This window comes from Salminus brasiliensis, chromosome 7, assembly GCF_030463535.1.
Source record: "Salminus brasiliensis chromosome 7, fSalBra1.hap2, whole genome shotgun sequence".
In the NCBI taxonomy this organism is placed as follows: Eukaryota; Metazoa; Chordata; class Actinopteri; order Characiformes; family Bryconidae; genus Salminus; species Salminus brasiliensis.
Genome location: NC_132884.1, coordinates 10,343,745 through 10,368,103, shown reverse-complemented (window position 1 = coordinate 10,368,103; position 24,359 = coordinate 10,343,745). Strand labels below are relative to the sequence as shown.

At 37.3% G+C, this 24,359-nt stretch overlaps 1 protein-coding gene across 5 annotated transcripts in view; it reads left to right on the top strand.

Annotated features, from left to right (window-relative positions):
- Positions 1 to 22,796, top strand: part of col18a1b (collagen type XVIII alpha 1 chain b) — a 51,890-nt gene extending 29,094 nt beyond the window's left edge. For 4 of the 5 annotated variants that reach the window (XM_072683794.1, XM_072683793.1, XM_072683791.1 and 1 more), the window contains 37 exons: positions 1,228 to 1,349; positions 1,559 to 1,585; positions 3,233 to 3,439; positions 3,522 to 3,548; positions 3,637 to 3,699; positions 3,826 to 3,909; positions 3,994 to 4,044; positions 4,126 to 4,266; positions 4,940 to 5,002; positions 5,104 to 5,148; positions 5,597 to 5,656; positions 7,504 to 7,653; positions 8,265 to 8,330; positions 8,857 to 8,883; positions 8,976 to 9,074; positions 9,176 to 9,211; positions 9,290 to 9,373; positions 9,488 to 9,520; positions 9,775 to 9,810; positions 10,050 to 10,109; positions 10,299 to 10,376; positions 10,470 to 10,505; positions 13,101 to 13,154; positions 13,287 to 13,370; positions 13,468 to 13,527; positions 13,698 to 13,728; positions 13,985 to 14,035; positions 14,247 to 14,281; positions 15,011 to 15,124; positions 15,294 to 15,459; positions 15,957 to 16,021; positions 16,138 to 16,266; positions 16,379 to 16,411; positions 18,011 to 18,463; positions 19,441 to 19,638; positions 20,503 to 20,618; positions 20,790 to 22,796. In XM_072683794.1, coding sequence (XP_072539895.1) covers positions 1,228 to 1,349; positions 1,559 to 1,585; positions 3,233 to 3,439; positions 3,522 to 3,548; positions 3,637 to 3,699; positions 3,826 to 3,909; positions 3,994 to 4,044; positions 4,126 to 4,266; positions 4,940 to 5,002; positions 5,104 to 5,148; positions 5,597 to 5,656; positions 7,504 to 7,653; positions 8,265 to 8,330; positions 8,857 to 8,883; positions 8,976 to 9,074; positions 9,176 to 9,211; positions 9,290 to 9,373; positions 9,488 to 9,520; positions 9,775 to 9,810; positions 10,050 to 10,109; positions 10,299 to 10,376; positions 10,470 to 10,505; positions 13,101 to 13,154; positions 13,287 to 13,370; positions 13,468 to 13,527; positions 13,698 to 13,728; positions 13,985 to 14,035; positions 14,247 to 14,281; positions 15,011 to 15,124; positions 15,294 to 15,459; positions 15,957 to 16,021; positions 16,138 to 16,266; positions 16,379 to 16,411; positions 18,011 to 18,463; positions 19,441 to 19,638; positions 20,503 to 20,618; positions 20,790 to 20,994 — 3,389 coding nt within the window. In that variant the 3' untranslated portion in view covers positions 20,995 to 22,796. The remainder of the gene's footprint in view (positions 1 to 1,227; positions 1,350 to 1,558; positions 1,586 to 3,232; positions 3,440 to 3,521; positions 3,549 to 3,636; positions 3,700 to 3,825; positions 3,910 to 3,993; positions 4,045 to 4,125; positions 4,267 to 4,939; positions 5,003 to 5,103; positions 5,149 to 5,596; positions 5,657 to 7,503; positions 7,654 to 8,264; positions 8,331 to 8,856; positions 8,884 to 8,975; positions 9,075 to 9,175; positions 9,212 to 9,289; positions 9,374 to 9,487; positions 9,521 to 9,774; positions 9,811 to 10,049; positions 10,110 to 10,298; positions 10,377 to 10,469; positions 10,506 to 13,100; positions 13,155 to 13,286; positions 13,371 to 13,467; positions 13,528 to 13,697; positions 13,729 to 13,984; positions 14,036 to 14,246; positions 14,282 to 15,010; positions 15,125 to 15,293; positions 15,460 to 15,956; positions 16,022 to 16,137; positions 16,267 to 16,378; positions 16,412 to 18,010; positions 18,464 to 19,440; positions 19,639 to 20,502; positions 20,619 to 20,789) is intronic. The other variant, XM_072683792.1, reaches the window with a different exon arrangement.
- Positions 22,797 to 24,359: the final 1,563 nt, after the last annotated feature.

Below are 24,359 nucleotides of genomic sequence, written 5' to 3'. Positions count from 1 at the left end.
ATGCTCACTTATGAACGTTTAAACAAGAATGGCTCAGATCATGCATCTGCTTGTATCTGAGAACAAATGGTCAAATGAATGGTCGAGGCACATTTAGTAGTTCATCCAGATTTGCTTTTTCCTGTCTTCATTATAAATGATGTTGCTAAACTCGCACTTATTTTTTTCTGTTTTTAGAGCGTGATATTACCAATCAGTGAGCTCCCACAGCGCCCCTACCCTGTGGCTCTTTTAAATGCACATGGTGAAATATCGTTATACAGCAATTTGCCACATCAGACACTTAGTAACTTTGAAATACTGTCCTCTGATGCGGTATACCATTATGCTGCCCTTAGTTTTACCTTCTATACTTTCTACATCCTACTTTCTAAAACACACCAATTGTGTCTGCACAAAATCTGTGAAGATTGAGAAGGTTGGGAGATTTGGGCGATTTTTGGGCATGCATCCAGTGTTTGTTAGCAATGTTAGCCTAACATCTCATCCTGTAAAGTTGTATCTTGGTTGATAAATTATGTTAATTTTATTCCTTTTTGCATGTATTCACAGGGTTGGCTTAAATAATTAAATGTTACTCGTCATAATGGCTGTACATTAGAGCTTATCAATTTTACCCTAATATTTAAGTATATTATAGTATCAGGTAATATTTTATATCATTAATTACAAAAGCAATACACCCATGCTATACACTGTATGCAGCTTTTAGTTTTAATAATTAAAAAAAATAAATAAATAAATAAAATATATATATATATATATATATATATATATTAAAATGTATTTGTTTGGATCCCCCAGTGAGAAATGTTTTTTTCTTTGCATATGGCTTTTCCAGAAAGTGTTTTTTGCTGGATGATACTTTCCCCACAAACAGAAGTCATGATGAGTGTTACAAGCTGTTCCGTTTATTTGTCCAAATATAGTTTCTACTCTCCTGAGAATTATGTAAGGAATGACCACTGCCCTTCTTATAATAACTTAAAATAAAGTGCACAACATAGAATAAAAATATACAAAAAGCATTTAAAATAGTGCTAAAACTGAAGAGCCATATTTCTGTATGTCATTATCACAATATGCCAATACAGACTATATGGCCCATATAATATAATACTTTGACCCTAACCTCTAAGTACATCTGAAGTCCCCTCATTCCTATAGGGATTGTATAGCTGTAATGATTACATGATTAATATGTTGAGAGATTTTTGTTTGATTCAGGTGCCAAAGGAGAAAAGGGAGACATAGGAGACCAAGGAGTCAAAGGCCCAGCAGGGCCAAAGGGTGACCCTGGGCCTACGGAAAAATCAGTTACATCTCAAGATGGAATCAGTGGAGTGAAGGTACACAATGATAAGTTTTGGTTGTGAAGATGTTACTGAATGTACTGATGGGCTACAGTACAAGGAAATGGTTTGACACATAAGAAATTTGACACATAAGCTAATAGTTAGAGTAGACTTTAATTTGTACTTTTGGTGTATGATTTCCATTGAACATTGACTTGAGAAAGATTTTTTTATATGATATACCCTCTCTCTTGTGTCCTCAGGGTGACAAAGGAGACAACGGAATGCAGGTAAATCAAACCTAAATACAGTGGGGAAAAAAGTATTTAGTCAGTCACCAATTGTGCAAGTTCTCCCACTTAAAAAATGAGAGAGGCCTGTAATTGACATCATAGGTAGACCTCAACTATGAGAGACAAAATGAGAAAAGAAATTCTGAAAATCACATTGTCTGATTTTTAAAGAATTTATTTGCAAATAATGGTGGAAAATACGTGTTTGGTCACCTATAAACAAGCAAGATTTCTGGCTGTCACAGACCTGTAACTTCGTCTTTAAGAGGCTTCTCTGTCCTCCACTCATTACCTGTATTAATGGCCTCTGTTTGAACTCGTTAACAGTATAAAAGACACCTCCCCACAACCTCAAACAGTCACACTCCAAACTCTACTATGGTGAAGACCAAAGAGTTGTCGAAGGACACCAGAAACAAAATTATAGACCTGCACCAGGCTGGGAAGACTGAATCTGCAATAGGCAAGCAGCTTGGTGTGAAGAAATCTACTGTGGGAGCAATAATCTGAAAATGGGAGACCTACAAGACCACTGCTAATCTCCCTCGATCAGGGGCTCCACGCAAGCTCTCAGCCCGTGGGGTCAAACTGATCACAAGAACAGTCCAATCAATTCCATGGCCACAGATGCATGCAGACTGCTTCTATAAACATTTGTGAAAGAATGGGTCACTCTCAGAAGCTCAGTGAAGTCCAGCGGGGTCCCGTGATAGGATGCCACCTGTTCAATAAGTTCAGTCATGAAAGTTCCTCGCTACTAAATATTCCACAGTAAACTGTCAGTGGTATTATAACAAAGTGGAACAACATCAATCTTAGCCACAAAGTGGTTGGCCATGTAAAATGAGAGTGGGGTCAGCAGATGCTGAGGTGCATTGTGCGCAGAGGTCAGCAACTTTCTGCAGAGTGAATCGTCAAAGACCTCCAAACTTCATGTGGCCTCCAGATTAGCTCAAGAACAGTGAGTGCAGAGAGCTTCATGGAATAGGTTTCCATGGAAGACCAGCTGCATCCAAGCCTTACATCAGGTTGCCAGGAGAACAGTACTTGTCTGACTGCATTGTGCCAAGTGAAGTTTGGTGGAGGGGAGGTTATGATGTGGGGTTGTTTTTCAGCAGTTGGGTTTGGCCCCTTAGTGCATAATAATAGATTTTGGTCAATTTCATGCTCCCAACTTTGCTGGAACAGTTTTGAGATGCCCCCTTCCTGTTTCAACATAACTGCACACCAGTGCACAAAGCAAGGTCCATAAAGACATGGATGAGCGAGTTTGGTGTAGAAGAACTTGACTGGCCTGCACAGAGTGGTGATCTTAACCCGATAGAACACCTTTGGGATGAACTAGAGCTAAGACTGCAAACCAGGTCTTCTCATCCAACATCAGTATCTGACCTCACAAATGTGCTTATGGAACAGTTGAAGCTGTTATAGCTGCAAAGGGTGGCCCGACATCATATTAAACCCTATGGATTAAGAATGGGATGTCACTTAAATTCATATGCGTGCAAAGTACTTTTGACAATATAGTGTATGTGCATTAATTGCATTTAAGTATTGTTTTTGGTTTTTTAAATTATAAAATAATATAATTAATGCCCAGTAAGTTATGTTCACTAATTTGTGGATGTTCAACCACCCCAACAGGGTAGTCCTGGATCAGGTTATCCAGGCCCTAAAGGGGATCGTGGACCTCCAGGTCAGCCGGGACCACCTGGTCCTCCAGGTCCAGCTGCAGAGTTGATCAACATTAGCGAAGGTACAGTGGTTGAGAGAGTGGTGGGACCCATCGGCCCCCAAGGTCCACCAGGCCCTCCAGGTGCACCAGGACTACCTGGACCAGAGGGGGATACAGTGAGTGATTTATTTATAAAATTCCTTAGCAGTGCTACTAAAGCCCTTGGTGTATAAACATTTATATTCCTTTGTTTGGCAGGGCGACCCAGGAGAAGATGGCAAACTGGTAGGAACTTGTATAACAAAGCACACAGTGCATAATAACATTAGCATAACTGTACAGATTAATATTTTACTCTGATGCTTCCATTTAGGGTCCTGAAGGGCCTCGTGGTTTTCCAGGAGCACCTGGTAACCCTGGAACTAAAGGCCAGAAGGTAAACATTTAGGAAAAAGGAAATGAAGTCCACATTATATAATTGTAAATACTTTGCATGGACAGGTGTGTCATAAACTTGGATGGGTCTTACTTGGTCCATGTGATTCTTCTCTTTGCTCTGCAGGGAGAGAAAGGTGAAGGAAAGCCAGGTCCCAGAGGCTTACCTGGGCCTCCTGGACCACCTGGACCTTCAAGCTTAGATCGAACAGTGAGTTAAATCACAACAGTGCAATTCTGGTTGATGCTCATTAATTGCTTTAATAGTCACTGTTTACTAATGTCTCCTCTGCAGACCTTTGTAGACATGGAGGGTTCTGGATTCCATGACATGGAGAGGATGCGGGTGTGTGTCTTTTGGGATCTGTTTTTTTTAATGGTTATTTTTATAACTCATAGACTTTGACCTTTTCTCATGTTTTATCAGGGACTTCGTGGTCTGCCTGGTCCACCAGGACCCCCAGGGCCTCCAGGGCCTCCAGGACCTTTTATCTCTGGAGAAACCAGAGAATTAGTAGCATTTGGCCCCCCTGGGCCTCCTGGACAGGATGGGGCCCCTGGACAGCCTGTATGTAAATTGTGCATTTCGCTTTTTGTTGTGTGATTTTTTTTACAGGTCACTGGTACAATATGCTTACCGTCTCAGCAAGCAAGGGGATTTTTTACTTTATATTATATTAAATAGCCATCATAATAATTATCTATAACTAACATACATCCTATACATATAACTAACATAACATCCTATAACTAACATGCAGACTAACATACCCAGGAACAATATGGTATGGGTGATTACACTAGACCTTTGGCTTAACAAACATCAAAGTAGTTAGAAGAATAGTGGCAAACAGCTCAATTAATCACACAATAAATACTAACACAGGCTAATTAATGTCAAAGTAGACTACAGAGGTCCAGGTTATGGACATTCAAATATGGACATAGTTGGGGGCAGTATCATTCATTTGGTTAATTGTTTTAATAACAATTCAAACTGTACAACAGATATATTTACTGTCAAAAAATAAATATGGCATTGCAAACTTAGTAGATTCTTGTAGATTCTAATTTAAAATGTAATAAGTACAAAGTACAGTATGTTTTTTTGCTTTTGGAAAAGTACAAGTACAAGTTCAGTTTTAGGTTCCATTGTTTGTTTCTAAACAGTATTTTATTTCATTCTTTTTTGAATGCGTTTGTGAGTGCTGTGGTAAGTTAGGATTCTTCTTTTTATGTAGGGACCACCAGGTCGACCTGGAAACCTTGGTCGTCCAGGGCCACCAGGACCACCTGGCCAGAAGGTAAGGGACAAGATAAACTCTCTTTATATATAAACAAAGTTTCAAATATAAAATTGTTCATCTTACATCTTACATGTTTTCCTTCTGTGTGTCTCACCTAGGGAGACTGTGGTGAACTGGGACTTCCTGGGGCAGTTGGGGAGAAGGTAACAGACCATACTTATGTAGTTTCTTTCTGAAGACTGTGTTCAATAATCTTCAATAAATAAATTCAAGTTTTACAATTTAAAATAGGAATGGTAAATGACTTTGCCAATATCATGTAACACCTAAGGCTGGATTGTGTCTTGATGGTTCTGTATCAGCATATCCAGTATTGCTACACAGTATGGCTTTTGATTAAAACCATATTTAAATATTTGGCCCAGTTCTTACTGGGTTTAAACATCCAGCTCAAATGATCTGATCACAAGTGAGCAGCGAGATAAAAAATAATTTCCATATGTCTGAAACTTGTATCCAGTGTCCATTTCATGACTTGAGGAACGGTTTCATGTACAGTAAAATGTATTTACATAGAGCAAATAGTACAGATACAGGAGTTTATCTTGTGTCGGAATGCTAAGGTTTTTCTTTATGCTTTTCTCTTTCTAGCAAAACTCCTCCTATTCCTCTATTTTCTCCTGGTTCTCTAACCCATGGGGGTCTAGTGAGGTATCTGGTGCTCTGCATGTGTCTTGAATTGCTCCATCTTGCTTTGAGTCTGATTACTGAAAACAAAAACCTTCACTGACAAATTAATTATAATAAACAAAAACTGACATATTAATAAATACTAATTTCACCATACCACCAAAGAGTGCAGAGAAAGGCAATTTCATTGACTTTTCAAAATTTCTACATAATCTAATGTAATTTAGAGTGACTTTATGTGAAATGCTTCATTCTAGAGAAATGTACTGAATCAGAATTGTTCTTACGGGTGGTGACAGGAACCAGACGTCTAAACAGTTTAATGCATCTAAAAGCTACATCACACAAAATGTATACAAATGTATGCAAGTAGTACATTATTCTGTAGTCAGCAGATACTTCATTTGTGAGCAGAATGTATTGTCTCATGGCCATGTCTTATTAAAAACAACCACTATTTTACCCTAGGGGCTCTGTACGAATTGGCTATCTGGTGGCTGTTGACAGTTTTACAATAGTTTTAGAAGATGTTGGCTAGTCAAAATTACATATAGCTCAGAAGACCTTTTGAATAGGAAATACAATGGACATCACAACCTCTTGTTTCTATTACCACCACTGTAGAGAAACCCGAGCAAGCACATTTCTCAACCTGTTTTACACCAAACCACTCTGACTGACTTTTATACCATTTTATACCATGTATATTATGTAGATATTTTGAAAAGTGACTAGAATTCTTTATTAATGCTTAATACAAGTAAATGTTTAAGTGCTGGACCAAATAGCTCACACCTGTGTTTGCAAGTTGATATATGGTCAAAACCATATATGAGCATAAATCAAAACCTCTTTTTTACCCCATTAAATGGTTGTTGTGTTGTGTTGTTCCTGACAACTGGAATTTCCTGATGAATGGAAGTAAAAATGTTCTTTTCTTTTCCTGTATTGTTACAATTTCTACAAAATTAGGTTATGTAATGGCATGTATTCTAGTATTTGCTATATTCATAAAATATACCCTCGTCTTAAAACACTGCAGAGCTTAGATAGTTTCCCTGCTGTTATGCACACCACACTCATCACGATCACCCATAAAATTAACACCACCAGCTCTGGCTCGTCAAGGCGTTGACCCCACAAAGGGGTGTCCTGTGGTATCTGAGACCTTGGAGCAGGTCAGTGACATGATAGTCCACTGACCACTCCATACTAGGAACACACCGCAGAACCTGCCATTTTGGAAATGCTTTGACACAGTCGTCTAGACATCACAATTTGGCGCTTGTCAAAGTAACTCAAAGATCCTTACGCTTGCCTATTTTTCCTGCTTCCAACACACATCAACTTTAAGAACAGACTGTTCAGTGTTTGCCTATCATATATTGTATATGTTAATATATATATTGCTACTGCCGTAATCACATAATTAGTGTTGATCGCTTCAAAGTGGTTTCAAAGTTATGGCTGACCAGTTATGGCAGGACCAATTTGACTACATCAACAATGACAACATTAGAGGCAGGAAAACCCCAGACTATTCAGTTCAGATCTGTGTCCAGAATTTGTGAACTATGCACTTTCTTGCAGTATTTACTCTGTATTTGTAATGAATACCTGGATTTGTGTCCGGTAGTATAATCTCAAAATTAACATTTTACAAGGAAATTACAAATTATTTTATTTGTTCATACCTATTTGTTCAGTAATAAGCACTCAATCCAGATGTTAACAGTGCATTACAACCCACTATTAGCACACTGGACATAGGTCAGGACTAGGTTTAAAAAAAAAAAAACACTGATGAAAGAGTTTGCGTCAATATGTGCGCGGGTCTGGTCAATATGTGTGCTTTCTCCTTCATGCAGGGTGCAGAGGGTACAGCAGGTCAACCAGGTGACCCTGGAGAGGTAGGACGGGCTGGGCTGCCTGGACCTATGGGCCCTATGGGACCTCAGGGGCCTTCAGGACTCCCTGGGCCACCTGGACCCCCTGGACCAGTCATCAGGATTGGCAGCGTGAGTTAGTGTAAACTGCCTTTTAAACAATTGACTTTATTAGTACTAGTTCCATCAAACAGTCTTTTTAGAATTATACAAATGAAACTCTGAGTATGTGTGAGTGTGTGTGAGTGTGTATGTGGCGCAAGAGAATGTGAAGACTCAGCTTTATATTAATCAGTATGTATTTTTTGTTTTGAAGAGTAGCCTAAATAATGATTTAATAGTTTTCTTTCTTACCCCATTAAATGGTTGTTGTTTGAAATTTCCAGACAACTGGAATGGAAGTTAAAATGTTCTTTCCTTTTCCTGTATTGTTCGAATTTCTACAAAATTAGGTTTTGTAATGAAATGTTTTCTAGTATCACTGCTACAAAGCACAAACTGAGCACTGAGTCGTTTGCCCTAAAGGTGGATAAAAAAATGAAAGGTTTGAGTGCTGATGATTGCTGAACGTTTTAGATAGATAGATAGATAGATAGATAGATAGATAGATAGATAGATAGATCACTTTATTTATCCCACGGGGAAAGTCAGTTTTTACAGCAGCAAAATCAAACAAGAGAGCAGCATAATAAAGGCACTTAACCTTTTATAACCCTCTAAAATTTCGTTCTGTGTGTCTGTAGCAAGGAGAAGAGTCCGAACTTGCTCTTCAGTATATTCCAGGAGTAATGGGTCCCCCGGGTCCACAGGTACCTTCTGATGACGTCTTTTCCATTGTTTTCTAAGTGGCATCACAATTTACAGTTTGTTTTTTGTCATTTTGTGTATCCATTTTAAACTCTACATAAAAAATATAAAAAGCTCTACATGGTATCACCCCCTTATTAAGCTAAAATATTTCACCCCTGCTTCTCTACATCACAAAGAAAAAAAAGTGAGGTTAGATGTTTCCATTGTAATATTGGCTAGTAAAAAAGCTTAAAGATAGCTGGCTAAAGAAAGTATCCTGATTTGCAAGTCATGATACGTACACCAATGAGTCAAAACATTAAGACCACCTGCCAGACATGATGGCCATATATGTGCCACCAAAACAGTACACTCTACAAAACCTATTTTGCTTGGAAAGTGATGAAATGTAGATTATGACGTTATGTCATTTTTTTTTTTGTATGTTGCTACTTCACATCAACCAGCTCTCTTGAGAGACAATGCTACATACATTAAATGTTTTTATATCTTGCTGACAATATTGGTTTGTGTTTTCCTTATTAGGGACCACAAGGAATTCCTGGATTGCCGGTAAAGCACTGCATCTGCTCATGATTCTAAATGCAGATAAAAGAAATAGAACCAATTTTAACCAAGTAGTATCTCAAATATCACCCATTCAGGGCAAAGCAGGTTTGCCTGGAATCCCAGGTCAGAAGGGCAGTGAGGGTCCCAGAGGACGGGATGGAATTCCTGGACTTGATGGTTTCCGTGGACTAGAGGTGGGTCACATTGAGCAGATCTGTTACTTTGTTCGCCACAACATAAGAGTTTCTTCAGCAAGTGTTTCTTCATTCTTGTCTTATCTATTGATTATTTACAGGGACCAAAGGGAGAAATAGGGGATAAAGGGGACAAAGTAAGTGTTACATCGAGCCTGAAGTGTTTGCAAGCAATATGCTTATACAGATTTCTGATGGTTCTCATGTTTTTTTAGGGTGAACCTGGAAACCCTGGAGGCCCCCCCGGGCCCCCAGGACCTCCTGGTCCTCCGGGAACAGTAGTCTATGTGTCCAGCACTGTAAGTCTAGAGAGGGTTATTAAGCAGTTACTCTTATACATGTACAACTGACACACACCATTAGTCACTGCTCCACTTCATATACCTATACCTCACTGACTTTGTTTGTTTCAGGATGGCAAAGTACATGGAGTACCTGGAGAAAAGGCAAGAAACTCTTTCATGAATACACGTTCAATAAAACTTCAATAAACATAAACAACACTGGGGAACAACCTAACTTGAGTTAAAATGTAAAGATGTTGAGATGATTTATGTAGTTTAAGAAGAACAGGCTTTTGGTCAGCTTCTTCCATAGCAACAATATTTCAATTTTGACAGATGGACAGATATCTCTTGATATTTTAACAGAATGTTTAATAATTATGCAACATTATTTTATTATTTATTATTTTATCTAGGGCCAGTGTTGTATTCCGGGGCATCCGGGATTCCCGGTAAGTTGAGTAGGTTGACTTGAACAACAGTTGAACTTTGAATTCAGTCCAAGGTTATCTTAAATATCCAGTTGACTTACTATTAGATGATTCACCCTCCACACAATAACACCTAATTTGTTAAACTTTCTTTAGACTTTTTTTTACACAAATCTTAATCTACAAAGTTTTTTGCCACATGTGTAGTCTTAGCTGTACTGTAATGTTCAGCAATTTTTACAGTCATTTTGCTTTTGCAGGGTCCAATGGGCCCTAAAGGTGATAGAGGGACCCCAGGCCTACCAGGAGAATCCATTAAGGTGGACCTTTAATCTTATCATGTCATCCAGTTTCAGCTTTAGTGAATATACTACAACTTTAATATGAAATCAAATCTGGTTTACTAAATTTCATTCAGGGAAACAGTGAATGAAACTAAGCCTGAATGTATTTTTTTTTTATCGTGGATAAAGGCGTTTGTGTGTGACCTATAATCCATTTCTGTTTAGGGTCAGAAGGGTGAACCTGGCCTGGTAATTGGTCCAGAAGGATCTCCTATCCACCTTGGTGGGCAGGGTGGTGAACTGGTGAGCTCCCTCAGCCTTGCTTTGAGCATAAAGTAGAAGGATGATGTATGAGGATGGTTTTCATAATGACTATCCTCACTGATTTATTTCTAGGGTGAACCAGGACTTCCAGGACCAATGGGACCTCCAGTGAGTTTTGTCTTTATTAAAAAAGAAAACAAAAAGGAAATTTAGCTAAGTATAAATGTGTGTATGTACGTGTTTTTCTAGTTTTCTAGTAACCTTTTAATGTAGTGGTCCTTTTTGATTAAAAAAAAACTCAACAGACATTCATAAATATTGGATTAAATAAATATATTGTTCATATGATACATTAGGTTAACCCATTAAATTGGGTATACTGTAACTTCTCAGGTTATCATCTACAGATATGGACTAGGAAATAAAAGTAAATAAAAGTTTTCCAGATAAAGTAGAAAACAAGTAGATTACAAACAAAGATCTATGATAATCTACTGAATTTATGAATGTATCAGATGCTTTGTTTCTGCTACTGCACTGACTAGGTTGAGACTTTCGTACATCAAATAGAACCACTTAAAATAAACTGATGATAATATTCTACCCAATTTGCCATTCACCCCATATGTATTATACTGTGCAAATGTTTGTATTTACATTATACATATGTCAATAATAACCATTAAATTCAATAAATTGAAAGAATGAACTATATGCTTGATATTAGAAGATACACACGTGGACAAAATGATTGGTACCCCTCGATTAATGAAAGAAAAACCCACAATGGTCACATAAATAACTTGAATCTGACAAAAGTAATAATAAATAAAAATGCCATGAAAATTAACCAATGAAAGTAAGACATTGCTTTTTTAACCATGCTTCAACAGAATTATTTAAAAAAATAAACTCATGAAACCTGGACAGAAATGATGGTACCCTTAACTTAATATTTTGTTGCACAACCTTTTGAGGCAATCACTGCAATAAAACGATTCCTGTAACTGTCAACTGTGTCACTGAGACTTCTGCACCTCTCAGCAGGTATTTTGGCCCACTCCTCATGAGCAAACTGCTCCAGTTGTCTCAGGTTTGAAGGGTGCCTTTTCCAGACGGCATGTTTCTGCTCCTTCCAAAGTTGCTCAATAGGATTTAGGTCAGCGCTCAAAGAAGACCACTTCAGAATAGTCCAATGTTTTCTCTTAGCCATCCTTGGGTGTTTTTAGCTGCGTGTTTTGGGTCACTATCCTGTTGCAAGACCCATGACCTGCAACTGAGACCAAGCTTTCTAACACCAGGCAGCACATTTCTCTCTAGAATTCCTTGATAGTCTTGAGACTTAATTGTACCCTGCACAGATTCAAGACACCCTGTGCCAGATGCAGGAAAGCAGCCCTAGAACATAACAGAGCCTCCTCCATGTTTCACAGTAGGGACAGTGTTTTTTTCTTGATATGCTTCATTTTTCTGTCTGTGAACATAGAACTGATGTGCCTTGGCAAAAAGTTCAATTTTTGTCTCATTTGTCCATAGGACATTCTCCAAGAAGCTTTGGGGCTTGTCAACATGTAGTTTGGCAAATTCCAGTCTGGCTTTTTCATGATTTGTTTTCAACAATGGTGTTCTCCTTGAAGTCCCATGAAGTCCACTTTGGCTCAAACAACGACGGATGGTGTGATTTGACACTGATGTTCCTTGAGCTTGAAGTTCACATTTAATCTCTTCTTCTGGGCTCTTTTTTACCATTTGTATCATCTGTCTCTTTGGTTTGTCATCAATTTTCCTCCTGCGGCCATGTCCAGGGAAGTTGGCTATAGTCCCATGAATCTTAAGTCTTTTGATAATATGTGCAACTGTAGTCATAGGAACATCAAGCTGCTTGGATATGCCCTTATAACCTTTACATTTAACATGCTTGTCTATAATTTTATTTCTAATCTCCTGAGACAACTCTTTCCGTCACTTCCTCTGGTCCATGTTGAATGTGGTACACACCATGTCACCAAACAGCACAGTGACTACCTGTAGTCCTATAATAGGCCCAATGACTGATTACAAGATTGTAGACACCTGTGATGCTAATTAGTGGACACACCTTGATTTAACATGTCCCTTTGGTCACATTATTTTCAGGGGTACCATCATTTTTGTCCAGGCCTGTTTAATGAGTTTACTATTTAAAATAATTCTGTTGAAGCATGGTTCAAAATCAATGTTGGGTTTTCATTTGTTCATTTTCCTAGAATTTTTTATTATTACTTTTGTCAGATTCAAGTTATTTCTGTGACCATTGTGGCTTTTTCTTTCATTAACCGAGGGGCAATCAACAATTTTGTCCATGTGTGTATGTTTGGGAATATTTCAGATATGTTTTATTCAGTTTTTGGGGAAGAAGTTTAAAAAGTTTAGAAATTTTAACGCTATAATTATACCGTTTCCTACATATATGTGAATTGTAGTGTATCAGCAACAAGATAGAATAATTTTACACATCTGCAAGAAATGTTTAAATGGTAGTATAGTTAAACAATCAACCCATGTTTAGTGTCTAAAGTTTCTGTAGTTCCAGTGCCCAATTACAAACCTTATACAACACTTTACAACACCTTATACAAAGCCTTGGCTGATCACTTTGGGGTTAAGTAAAATTAAATGTAAATGAGAATGAGAAAAGTTTCTCTTTAATTGATGATTAATGATTGTGTCAATGCTTTAATTTATGTCCTCTAAATACGCAATCATTTGTGTACATTTTTTTAGGGTCCACAAGGACCCCCAGGGCCCAAAGGGGAAATAGGAATGCCAGGAAGGACAGTAAGTACTCCAGTGCATGAGGTCTGAAATATTGAAAATTGGGGATATATTACAGTACTATACACAGCATCTTGTAAAGGTTTTTAATTTTCTGAATGATAAATAGTGTTTTTGATTCCAATGTTTTTCCAGGGTCGCTCAGGTGTGCATGGAAGGAAAGGAGAAAAGGGAGATTCAGGTGGTGTTGGCCCAGGTGGATATGGATATGGTTATCCGGTAAGGGAGGAGTAACAATGAAGTGCAGTAAGAGTTCACGCTAACATTTGGACTATAATGTTTTGGATCTGATATGTTTTTTATGGACTAATTACAGGGACCTCCTGGACCACCAGGTCCTCCTGGACCTCCTGGACCTTCAGTATCTGTAGATAGGGTTAGTATAACTAATAAAGAGATGGTTAAATATAATAGCTCATCCATGTGGGATTGGTTATATCTACTAAAGGAGCTTTACAGAGTTGCATGTTTTGGATACACATATCTGAAAACAAGGAAGAAAACTGGAGATGCTGGCACTGTTTTAAAATGACAAATTTTTTGCAGGGCTATGATGACAGCTCCAGATATTACTTAGGTAAGCGGACTGTCACTCATTATCACATAAAGTCTTTATAGTCTGTGCTTAATAACAATAAGCTACTTAAGATTATACTTGTGAAAATAACCCCTGAGGGTTATTTAAGAAGATTCAAGGTAGGAAGTGAAAATTGGGAGAAATAGGTAATTATTATATAGGTCATGAAGTAATAACCCCCAGCAAAATGTCAGCAAAATAAGTAAAAATATCAATAAACACATAATTATTACAAAATATATATTTGTTTTTACAGCAAAAGGTGAAAAGGGAGAACGAGGAGCCCCAGGCATTCCTGGTTTGCCAGGTACTGATTTTTAAACAAGACAATCACTGGTAATACTAAAGTTTGAGTTGGCCATCTGAGTTTTCTATAATTATCAACAACATTTTTATAGCGACTGTAAGACATTTAATATATTTTATAACATCCCAGTCAAAACTAATTAAGTATTTGATATATGCAACGTGTTGTATTAAGTTATTCATTTATTGTCATTTGTGACTTTGTGTCACAGGTCTGACTGGCAGCTTTGACATTTATGCACTGAAGGTAAGTGAATCTTAACCCTACAGAGTGCCAGTTACATATACAGTACCCTCCATACTATTTGGGACAAAGAGACATTTTTCCACGATGTGTCCATTTGCTCCACAGTTTCAAATCAAACCAGTCAGGTATGATTAAAGTACACATTCCAGACTGTAGTCAAACCTTGGGTATACCAAAATCAACTGAGTAAAATATAATTTAGAAGAAAGAATGCACTGGTGATGACAGAATTCTACTGCTGATGACAGAAGAATCACTAATCACTAATTCACTAAATCACTATCTTAAAAAAAATCTAAATTTCCTGTCCGATTCAGAAAAAGGTGTTCAGGAAGCAGGTTTATATTTATCTGAGAGCTCTATTTGCAGACACCTTCATGAACAGAAATACAGATGCTACAATACAAGGTAAAAAGCAAAAAACAGACAGTTCGTATTGCAGTTTGCAAAAAAGTACTTAAAAGATAAAAAAAAAAAAAAAGTACTAAAAATGACTGCTTTAATTTACCTGTCAGTGCTATGTCTCAAACAGTATGTTGCCTTAAAATGAGGGGGACTATGTAAAAAAAATATATGCAAAGTCTGGAATGTATACTTTAATAACATGTGATTGGTTTGATTTAACATTTTAAACAGTGGTGCAGAGAGGCATGTCAAGAAAAATGTGTCTTTGTCCCAAACACTATGAATGACAGTGTATACCTCTGAAAAACACCTTTGTTTTTGTAGAATGGACTGAGGGGTGAACAAGGCATTAAGGGACAGAAGGGAGAGCCTGGTGGTGGCTACTATGACCCACTTTATGGCCGAGGACAGGGTCACTCTGGAAGCCCAGGACCTCCGGTAAAAGATTATGTGCCGAGTTGACAGTTTCTCAGATATACACCCAACTTACACACAGATTGTGTGTTCCATGGTGTGTGGTTAGGAGACAGACTGGTGTTAAAATAAGTAAAAATGGGTTTCTACTTGCATGCATAAAACTAGTCTATGTATTTGGTCTGCCCAATAGGGTCCTAGAGGAGAATCTATTGTTGGACCACCAGGGCCACCAGGAGCTCCTGGCCCTCCAGGAACTGGCTATCCTGGTCGACCAGGAAATCCAGGTTTACCAGGACCGCCAGGACCACCGGGATCAGCAGGACCAGCATTGTCAGGGGCATACAGACCTGGACAAAGTGAGAAACACAATAAAACTGCTGATAAAGAAATTTGTATATGTAACATACAGTACTGTGCAAATGAGTGCATCTGAGCTGAATCATTTATTGTGCCAATATTGTGTTTATGACAAACACCACATTACATTATAATACAAATAATTATAAATACAGTCAAAATTTCATTTTGGTTAGAAAATACAGATCTCTCTTTGAAGGGCCCAGCTAATACATTAATTTGTTCAAATCCACCACTGCCTGATTTAACCTTGAAGCACTAATTAACCAAATCAGTGATTAGATAATAAGTACAGTTAAAACTGGGCTTCTTTAAGTAAAGATTGTGATTAAACAGTGCCTCTACATATTATATTTATGTTTTGTATTTATTGTAATGTTAATGTCTAAGCAAATAAACACTTACCAAATAAACACCTAATAGATAAATAGCTTTAGAAATATACATTTATCAGGTTACTTCTCAAACTTAGTACTAACATTTTATTAATATTTAGCCATAAGTGTCCCTGGACCACCAGGCCCTCCTGGCCCTCCTGGAATCCCTGGGCAATCAGCTGGGGTAAGATGTCTCCCTCTCCGCCTCTCTCTTACTCTCTGTCTTTCTCTGAATTCTCGTACTACTCGTACTAGCCACTCCAGTCAATCAAATGTACTTTAATCATTTTTGTACTTCAGGTCATGGTTATGAGATCTTTTGACATGATGGCTGCCACGACTCGACGGCATCCAGAGGGCACGCTGGTCTATGTCGTAGACAACACAGACTTCTACGTCAGAGTGCGGGATGGCGTCCGGAAAGTTATGGTAGAGCATGAGAATATCACCACCTAAAAGAAAACACAGCCAAGTACAGCTACTGTCCTGTCTTTTGTCTTTATATGACAGCCATGTCTATGTTTGTGTTATTTTATTTCAGTTGGGAGAATACACACCTTTCCCAAAATTATTGGTAAGTTTTACATTTCACAAAACATGAACTGTATCATTTCATTCTTGCAAGTTGTAAGATGAGAATGGTACTATGATGATATGATCAGGATGTTAGTTTGCAGTACATTCAGTCACAGTTAGCTTCTCTGTCAAGTAGTGGAACTAGATGAAAACACTCAAAAATGGTGGGGAAAACGGATTGATTTGAGATACCACTGTCTCATATCATGTTGAATTCTGAATTCGGTGAATCATTACAGTCTAATGTAATTACCTATTAGATCAACTCTTTTTATATGGGTACACTCTTAAAAATAAAAGTACGAAAATGTATGTGTTGATAGATTATTTCTTTGTTGTAACAATGCTTCTTGGCAATACACCTTAGCAAAAATGCCTGTTAAGTTTCTTTTTAAATGGTGCTACATTTGTAAGGAACGTGGATTTGTGACAGTATGTGACAGTATGTGCGCAGCGCCCCATGAAAACGTTTGGTGTTTGGTGGACTGGATGATTGAAGTTTGAAGAAACAAGACATTTTGGCAATTTAATAATTTATTCATTTAACAAACAGATGCCTCTGTAGCGTGTTGAAGAACCATACACAGCCACAACAGCCTGGTACTTCCTCCTCATTCTGGTCACACACTGATGTGGGATGGCATCCCATTCTTTAACCAGTTTTTGTCGCAAGACAGCCAACGTGGTTGTGTTGGTCACTCTGGCACAAACAGCGCGCCCAAGCTCATCTCACAGCTTTCAGTTTGTGGGATCAGTGTTCAATTACCTGAGGTCAGGACTGCTGGCAGGCCATTCCATCCTCTCCACTCCCAAATTCTGGAGGTAGTCTCTGATAAACCCCGCTCTTTGGGGGCGAGCGTAGTCATCTTGAAGTTCGGTCCCAGACACCTACTGATTGCTGTAGCAGTGCCCATGCTCACAGGGTGTACCAGAAGCTCAACACAAGTGTCAATAGCTACAACAAAATAAGCTGTTTTGCAATGGCAAGGAGAAGATTTGACAAATTTTGCATGAATGTATTGTCCTTACAAATGTGGCATGTAAATGTATAATTAACAGGTTTTACAACAGTATAAAATTTATTGCCAAAAAGCCTTGTAACAACAAAGAGATAATCTACCAAACACAAATTTTCTTACTTTTATGTGCTAAATTTAAATAATCCAGAAAAAAATATCTTGAAGTATAAAATACACCTTAACATTTTTGACAAATGATCACTCTGATTTAATCTACTATGCATTGGTAAGTGCTTTCTAGTGCAGTAGCCTATTATGGTCAACACATTGATGCAATTGCCTGCAGGGTGCAGGCAGGGTGCCCAAACTTTTACTTAAGGCCTTTTTCCGTTTTTTGTCATTCTGAAACTGTAAAAATTGCAAAAAAAAGTAACCTTGCTTAAAATATAAATATTTCAAATGTTTAATCTTTAACGTTCATGCCTTTTGGAAATCCGATAATCTTTTACTTGTGTAACTATTCACAGTAAAAGATCAAGTTGGCACTGTATGCTCAAGAAATAATCCCATGTTTTTCACTAGATTTCTACTGCGCAACATGACAAACTTTTTAAGCACACCTCTCTTTATTTCTGCAGAATAGTAATGTAGCAGCAGTGGGGCCTCCTCCGGTGGTGCTGTACCCAGACTCCCATGTTAAAGACTCTTCTGCCAAAGTTCCTCCACAGGAGGAAGTACTTGAAGTACTACAGCCAGCACAGCCTGACCCTGAACTTCAACCTCCATACAACCCACGCTACCCTACTGACCCAAGATACTCTCCACCAACTGATCCACGACACTCTGACCCCCGATATTCAGACCAGCGATATTTGGACCCCCAATATGCAGACCCACGATACTTAGACCCACAATACCCTGCTCCAACTGACACGCGTTATCAGCCTGAAGCGGACCCAAGACACCACCCCCACCATCCTGACAGTAGCCATTCACATCACTCCGGATCTGAGCACCATTTTACACCAGTGCGCAGGCCAAGACCTCCAGAACACCAACTTCCTGCCCACACACACACCTCCGGTCCTGCGGTCAGTACCCAGAACTAGAAGCTAAAAGTTCTTAATGCACCAGAAATCAATATCTTGGAAAGTAAAAGTATCTTAAATATTTCTCATTGAGATGAGAAATGATTATACAGGCTAATAATAGACAATTTAATTATACATATTATTATAAATAATATACAGGCAGATAACTTGCCTTAGTTTCAACTTAAAAATAATAACTGAAGGAAGTGCAATTATGAAATAATACATGGATATTTCAAGAAAAGTGCCACTGCAATGCAATTTTACAACAAAAGGCTAATTTCATGGTCTGTGAGTTTTACAGCCATTAATTAGATAGGGCCCTAATTCTACCCCTACAACAATATCATAATGAGAAATATTAGATAAATCACATATATCTGATATGTTTAAGCTAAGATTTCATGGGGGCATTTAATCAGACTTCTGGGGGCTCTGAAGTGTCACAGGGAGATCGCTGATTAAATCCCAGGTGATTCCACAGCCATCTTTGACCATCTTTGGGTGGGAATTGGAAATGATACAATTCTGGGAACTCTAAAGTGGAACCGCTACATTATCTTTTATAATGTTGCATCTCATTTTAGTAAATGTCATAGAATACACTCTTAATTAATCCTTAATACTTCTTTATAATCATTACTTATTAAACCAGTGCATAGAAGCTCAAAACAGAATTTGACAGATTTTTCTAAATATTCCAGTGGTTGAGACGTAAATAGATCATTTAGAGTGGTTGGATATTAAAAGGTTGATTGTAGAAAAAATTGGATTCCATTACAGTGGCGATCATAAAAATGATTTCAACAATACATATATAAGCATTTTATTTGCAATCTGAAATGATCAGGCAACCTACATGTGTCTTCTGACATGTAGTGTAGTTTTACATGTAGTATCGACAATGGTAAAAAAAAAAAAAAAAAAAAAGGTAAAAGGTTTTGTTATTTGTGACCTACAATGTTTTTTTCCCCTAGTTGCACCTAATTGCCCTCAACTCACCTCAAGAAGGAGACATGAAGGGTATAAGAGGAGTAGATCACCAGTGCTTCCTTCAGGCTCAAGCTATTGGACTTAAAGGCACATTCAGAGCTTTTCTTTCATCACGACTCCAGGATCTCTACAGTATAGTGCGCAGAAGTGACCGGGATCAATTTCCTATTGTGAACCTAAGAGTAAGTAGTATTTATCATCATCACAATTATTCAGCAAAAAATGATAACATTTTCCACCTACCATAGATGATAGTTATTCAGTGCTGCTAGTTTAACGCTAGTGCCATAACACTAATGTAGCTATTAAACACTAGATGTCAATAGGCCCCTGAATGTTTTCCAGAAAAGCAGGTCTGTGTAAACATGTGGATGCGGATTAGAAGAAGTTTTTTTAGTATTTAAAGAAAAGATTTGTGAGACTATTTGTTTCTTGAACAGGAATATACATTTTATCATTGCAGAATGTCCATTTAAAAATTTGAATTCAGTCATAGCTATAGCACAAAACTAAAGAAGCAAACAAAGATATCAAAAATATATTGGCTGATCAGCTGTGTACAGTGTATATAGTCAAATTGTGTACATTAGATTTTTTTGTATTCCTTTAAATACTGCATATAACAGCAATACAGACTGAAAAGTTACATTTAAACACAAAACACCATCATGGTTAGTTATATATAACTGTGTAAAAAGAATCGATCATTGGAATAACATTTTTTAGGAAGTTAGACCATGATAACTGTCAATCTGACATATCAGAAAGTAAAACACTGTTTCACTAAACTGTTTCAGTATGAAATGATCAGTTATCAAACTGTTAGCCCCCTTACATCGGTATTGTATTGTATCAGTCAGTCCCTAGTAATATCTGCACATGCAGTGAAAAAAACATGAATTCTGAATAGGTTGCATGACCATGTTACAAGTATGAATATAATCTAGAACCACATTTAAAACTGTTACACTAAGGTTACAAAAATTGGATTTGTGCCACTTCAGCCTTGTACTGTGGACTCATTCATTTTTTTCTGTAAATGTCAGGATGAGGTGTTATTCAGCAACTGGGAGTCCATCTTCAGTGACAATGAGGGCAGGTTGAATGAAAACGTACGCATATATTCGTTCGATGGCCGAGATGTCCTGGACGACGATGCATGGCAAGTCTAAACTATCTGTATTTTATGAATGAGTTTATTCATTTATTCATCCATTTTCTTATTTTCTTCTTTCCAGTCAGCGTTGCGGTGGTTTCTGAAGCATAGCTGGAATCACTGGAAGAAAGGCTGTATCTAATTTCTTGGTACATTTCTACATGTTTTTTATCACAGGCCAGAAAAGATAGTGTGGCATGGTTCGAGCACTGCAGGACACCGGCAGACTGACAGCTTCTGCGAAACATGGCGAACCAACAACCACGCAGTCACAGGCATGGCCTCCTCCCTCCAGGATGGCCACCTCCTGCAGCAGACACCACGCAGCTGTTCCAGATCCTCTATCGTGCTGTGTATTGAAAACAGCTACATCGCCAAGTGAGGCCTTGTTTCTTTTATATTAGTTTTTACAGCTGCATCAGAAGAAAAGAAAAAACATCATCACACCAGAACACAAACACAGTGTTCTAAGCCATGAGTATTCTGATCTACAGAATTCTCCACAAATTAAATGGGGGGAAAATACGTATGCTCATGCATTTTAGATTTAAAAATGAAAATATGATTGTGTATTATAGTATCTTATTTTTACCTCATATTCTAATGCCTGAGTATACAATAAAACATAAAAACATAAAAACCTTTACCTTAGTGCCTCAGTACTCTACACTATTAGCAAAAGGGTGATCTGGGTAGGACTAAAACAGGTCATTTGACTTAACAAAGTTGTATCTGTATGTTTTAAAACAGTTTCCACTATATAGAACACCAATTTTAAAATATATATATACTATGCCAAACTATTGGCTTGTATCTTTATGTTTATCAGTAGTTAATGTGATTTTTTGACCTAAAGGGAAATTTCACAGATTATAAAATTCAGTTCATAGAGATTTAACAGTTGTTCCAAGTGGTGTGTTGTGAAATGGTGCATTGCATACAAACTTACAGTAAACAGTAAAGCTTTCTTTACAGTGGTGGTAGTGTTAGTAATCAGGGGTCACAATATCTACAACACAACTAGAGCTATTGTAAGAAAGCTGTCCAGAAAAACCAGCATCTGCCAGATATTTAATAAAGAAAGAAAGGTTTTCTTTAAACATTATTTTGCCTTGCAATGCTCATTTAATGTATTAACTTTCTATGGTGTAGTTTTAAGAAGCACTAAGCACTTAAGGCATTTCTATTACCACCACCGTGAAAAAGCTATCACTGCAAATGACTTTACTTACAATGGAATTCTATAAAAAGAAAGAAAGAAAAAAGTTTACCAAACTTTACCAAGTAATTACTTTTCAATTATTGATGCTAGATATCGAGGTTATCAGGAATTATTCTTTGGTTTAAGATGTGTTTACCTACATAAAGCAGAAGCTAAAGTTTTGAATGTTATGACTTGCTAAAAATCCAGGAAATAGAGCCATTGTGCAATAGAACATTTTTGACCCATCCCAATAAGCAAACCTGAGATTACACTTGCCAAAAATACACTTATCTGTTGTTGCTATGCTTGCTTACACATAGAAAACATTCCATTAAGTAGAAATGTAGAAATATATATGATAATCTTGCCATTAGAAACAGTGACTTACAGGACCAGTTGAGGTGAATGCTTTTTAGCAATATTAATATTTGACTTAATTATATACATATATTTTTTATTTTTATTACCTCTGAATTACTTTCACAGAGCTGTAAATGCTCAGTATACAGTAGATAATGTGTGTACAAAAATGTTTAAGGTGCCTTCACAAATTAAAACCAAAGACTCAAGGCCACAAAAGGTCTGCAGTTTTGCTCAGTATTTAGCTCATTACGAGTTTACCAGAGAATGGTATCTAGCTACATGTAGTGTGAAATAGGTGCTATTTTAATTACCTTTTCTTGTTTTGTATTTGCATTGAATTTTTTTAACATATCCATGTAACAGTTCTACATTTTTATACTTTATGCCACATAATTAATAGCATTTTTAGTTTTATATTTATTTTAAACATAAATGTAACAGTAGTTTGATTTGAGGGCCTAAGTTCACTGGTCATCTGTTGATTTCTTGTAGTCTGCTGTATTACAGTATCCTTGTCAATTGGATCAGAATGAGACCATGACACTTCTCAGAGTCACCTGTGTATTGTGTACTGTAATTCCAATAACACAATAATAAACTGTCATGATTTCTAAAAATTTGTTTATTTATTATACTCTTACATGATTTGTTACAGAATCTCCCAAGCATATTATTAGTCTGGAGTGTTTAATGAATTGTCACTTTTGTTCATACTGTTGCCAGTACTAGAAGTCCTGAGAATCAACTTCTTGTTCCAGGAAATATTGCTAACAAATGAAAACATAATTTTGTCTCTGTCCTATTATCCCCAAGGTAAAACCATCTTAAAGTTAATTTATAGAGATTTTGGAGAATTTCTCCTGCCAAGGAATGCATTTACTGAAAAATAAATTTACTGTAAAATAGCGATTTTCTTTTTATGGAGGGCATGCAGGAGAACATGAATACATATGAATAAATAAATATCTGCTTTTATTGGCCTTGACAGCACCATGACAAGCTCACAGAGCCTACATCATAGTGTTTACTGCGCAATAAAAACACTGCCAATATTCCCAAATCTTACCAGACAGTGTAGATGTCCTCTTGTTGTGTCCTCAGTGTGATGTGCTGTCAGCAAGCTGGTTGGCTGGTACCCGGTTAGCCTTGCCTGGTCTCCCTTTCCCTGGGTTTGGCATTTTTAACACTTTTTATTCTGATGTGTGTTTAGCTCTAGTTTGGCAGTCATTCTAGGTAGTCCAGTTTGTTAACGAGGGAGTGGAGAGAAGAGATGGTAAAAGCTAGCATTGACTAAAATTAGCTTTTAGTGTAGTGTGGACACAAGTCTGCTTCCCTAGATTTGTTGCAAGTCTGAGCACACTGGAACACGAAAAGCTGCAGTCACAAGGCCTGGTTCATATAGCTAACAACTATTCCCATAACTAGCAAAGCCTAGAGGTGACGTGCAGCTCTCCTATAACACCATATTCTCCAGTCATTACATTTTACGGTTTCACCAGCTTTGACTAGGGCTTTCACTAGTTAGCCGAGTTTATGTAAATAGTACAAGACTTCCAAAACAGAGGTTTTTGGAATTGGCCTGCTTTTCAGTCCCATTTTGGTTATGCCTTTAAACTTATGATGGAGGTGTTTACAGTTCACTGTCAATGTCAATCCAACATTCTAGTACAGAATGCAAACGAACGTGTGCCAAGTAACATAACTAACGATGCACCTAAATGAACATTCGTGGCCAAAATCCTAACTTACCAAAATCCACTTCTGGTCATTTGCCATTTAATTCATGCCTTTGAATAAACAAACAAAACATGAAAATTAAGAAAATACACATCTATTTGTGTTAAAATCTGCTTTCAATTGGACAGAATAAGCTGACATTTCTTAAAATTATTACAGCAAAGACTACAAAACATGATTTTAAATATATCTAAACCAGTTCATTCATGGCATCTTTAAAATTATTTATTGTTACGTTGTCACGTAGTGTTTTGACAAGTCATAGTTTATCTTCTGTCTTTTTTGTTTGTTTTTTTTATTCTTTTTTAAATTCCAGCCTCAAAAAAAGTGGCATTTTTAACCAGTTTAAGCCAATGTGTTTTGGTGGCTGAAATTTTAGTGAATCCTTAATCACGATCCCAATTGTGCATCTTGATTACTAATTTTTATGAACAACACCACAA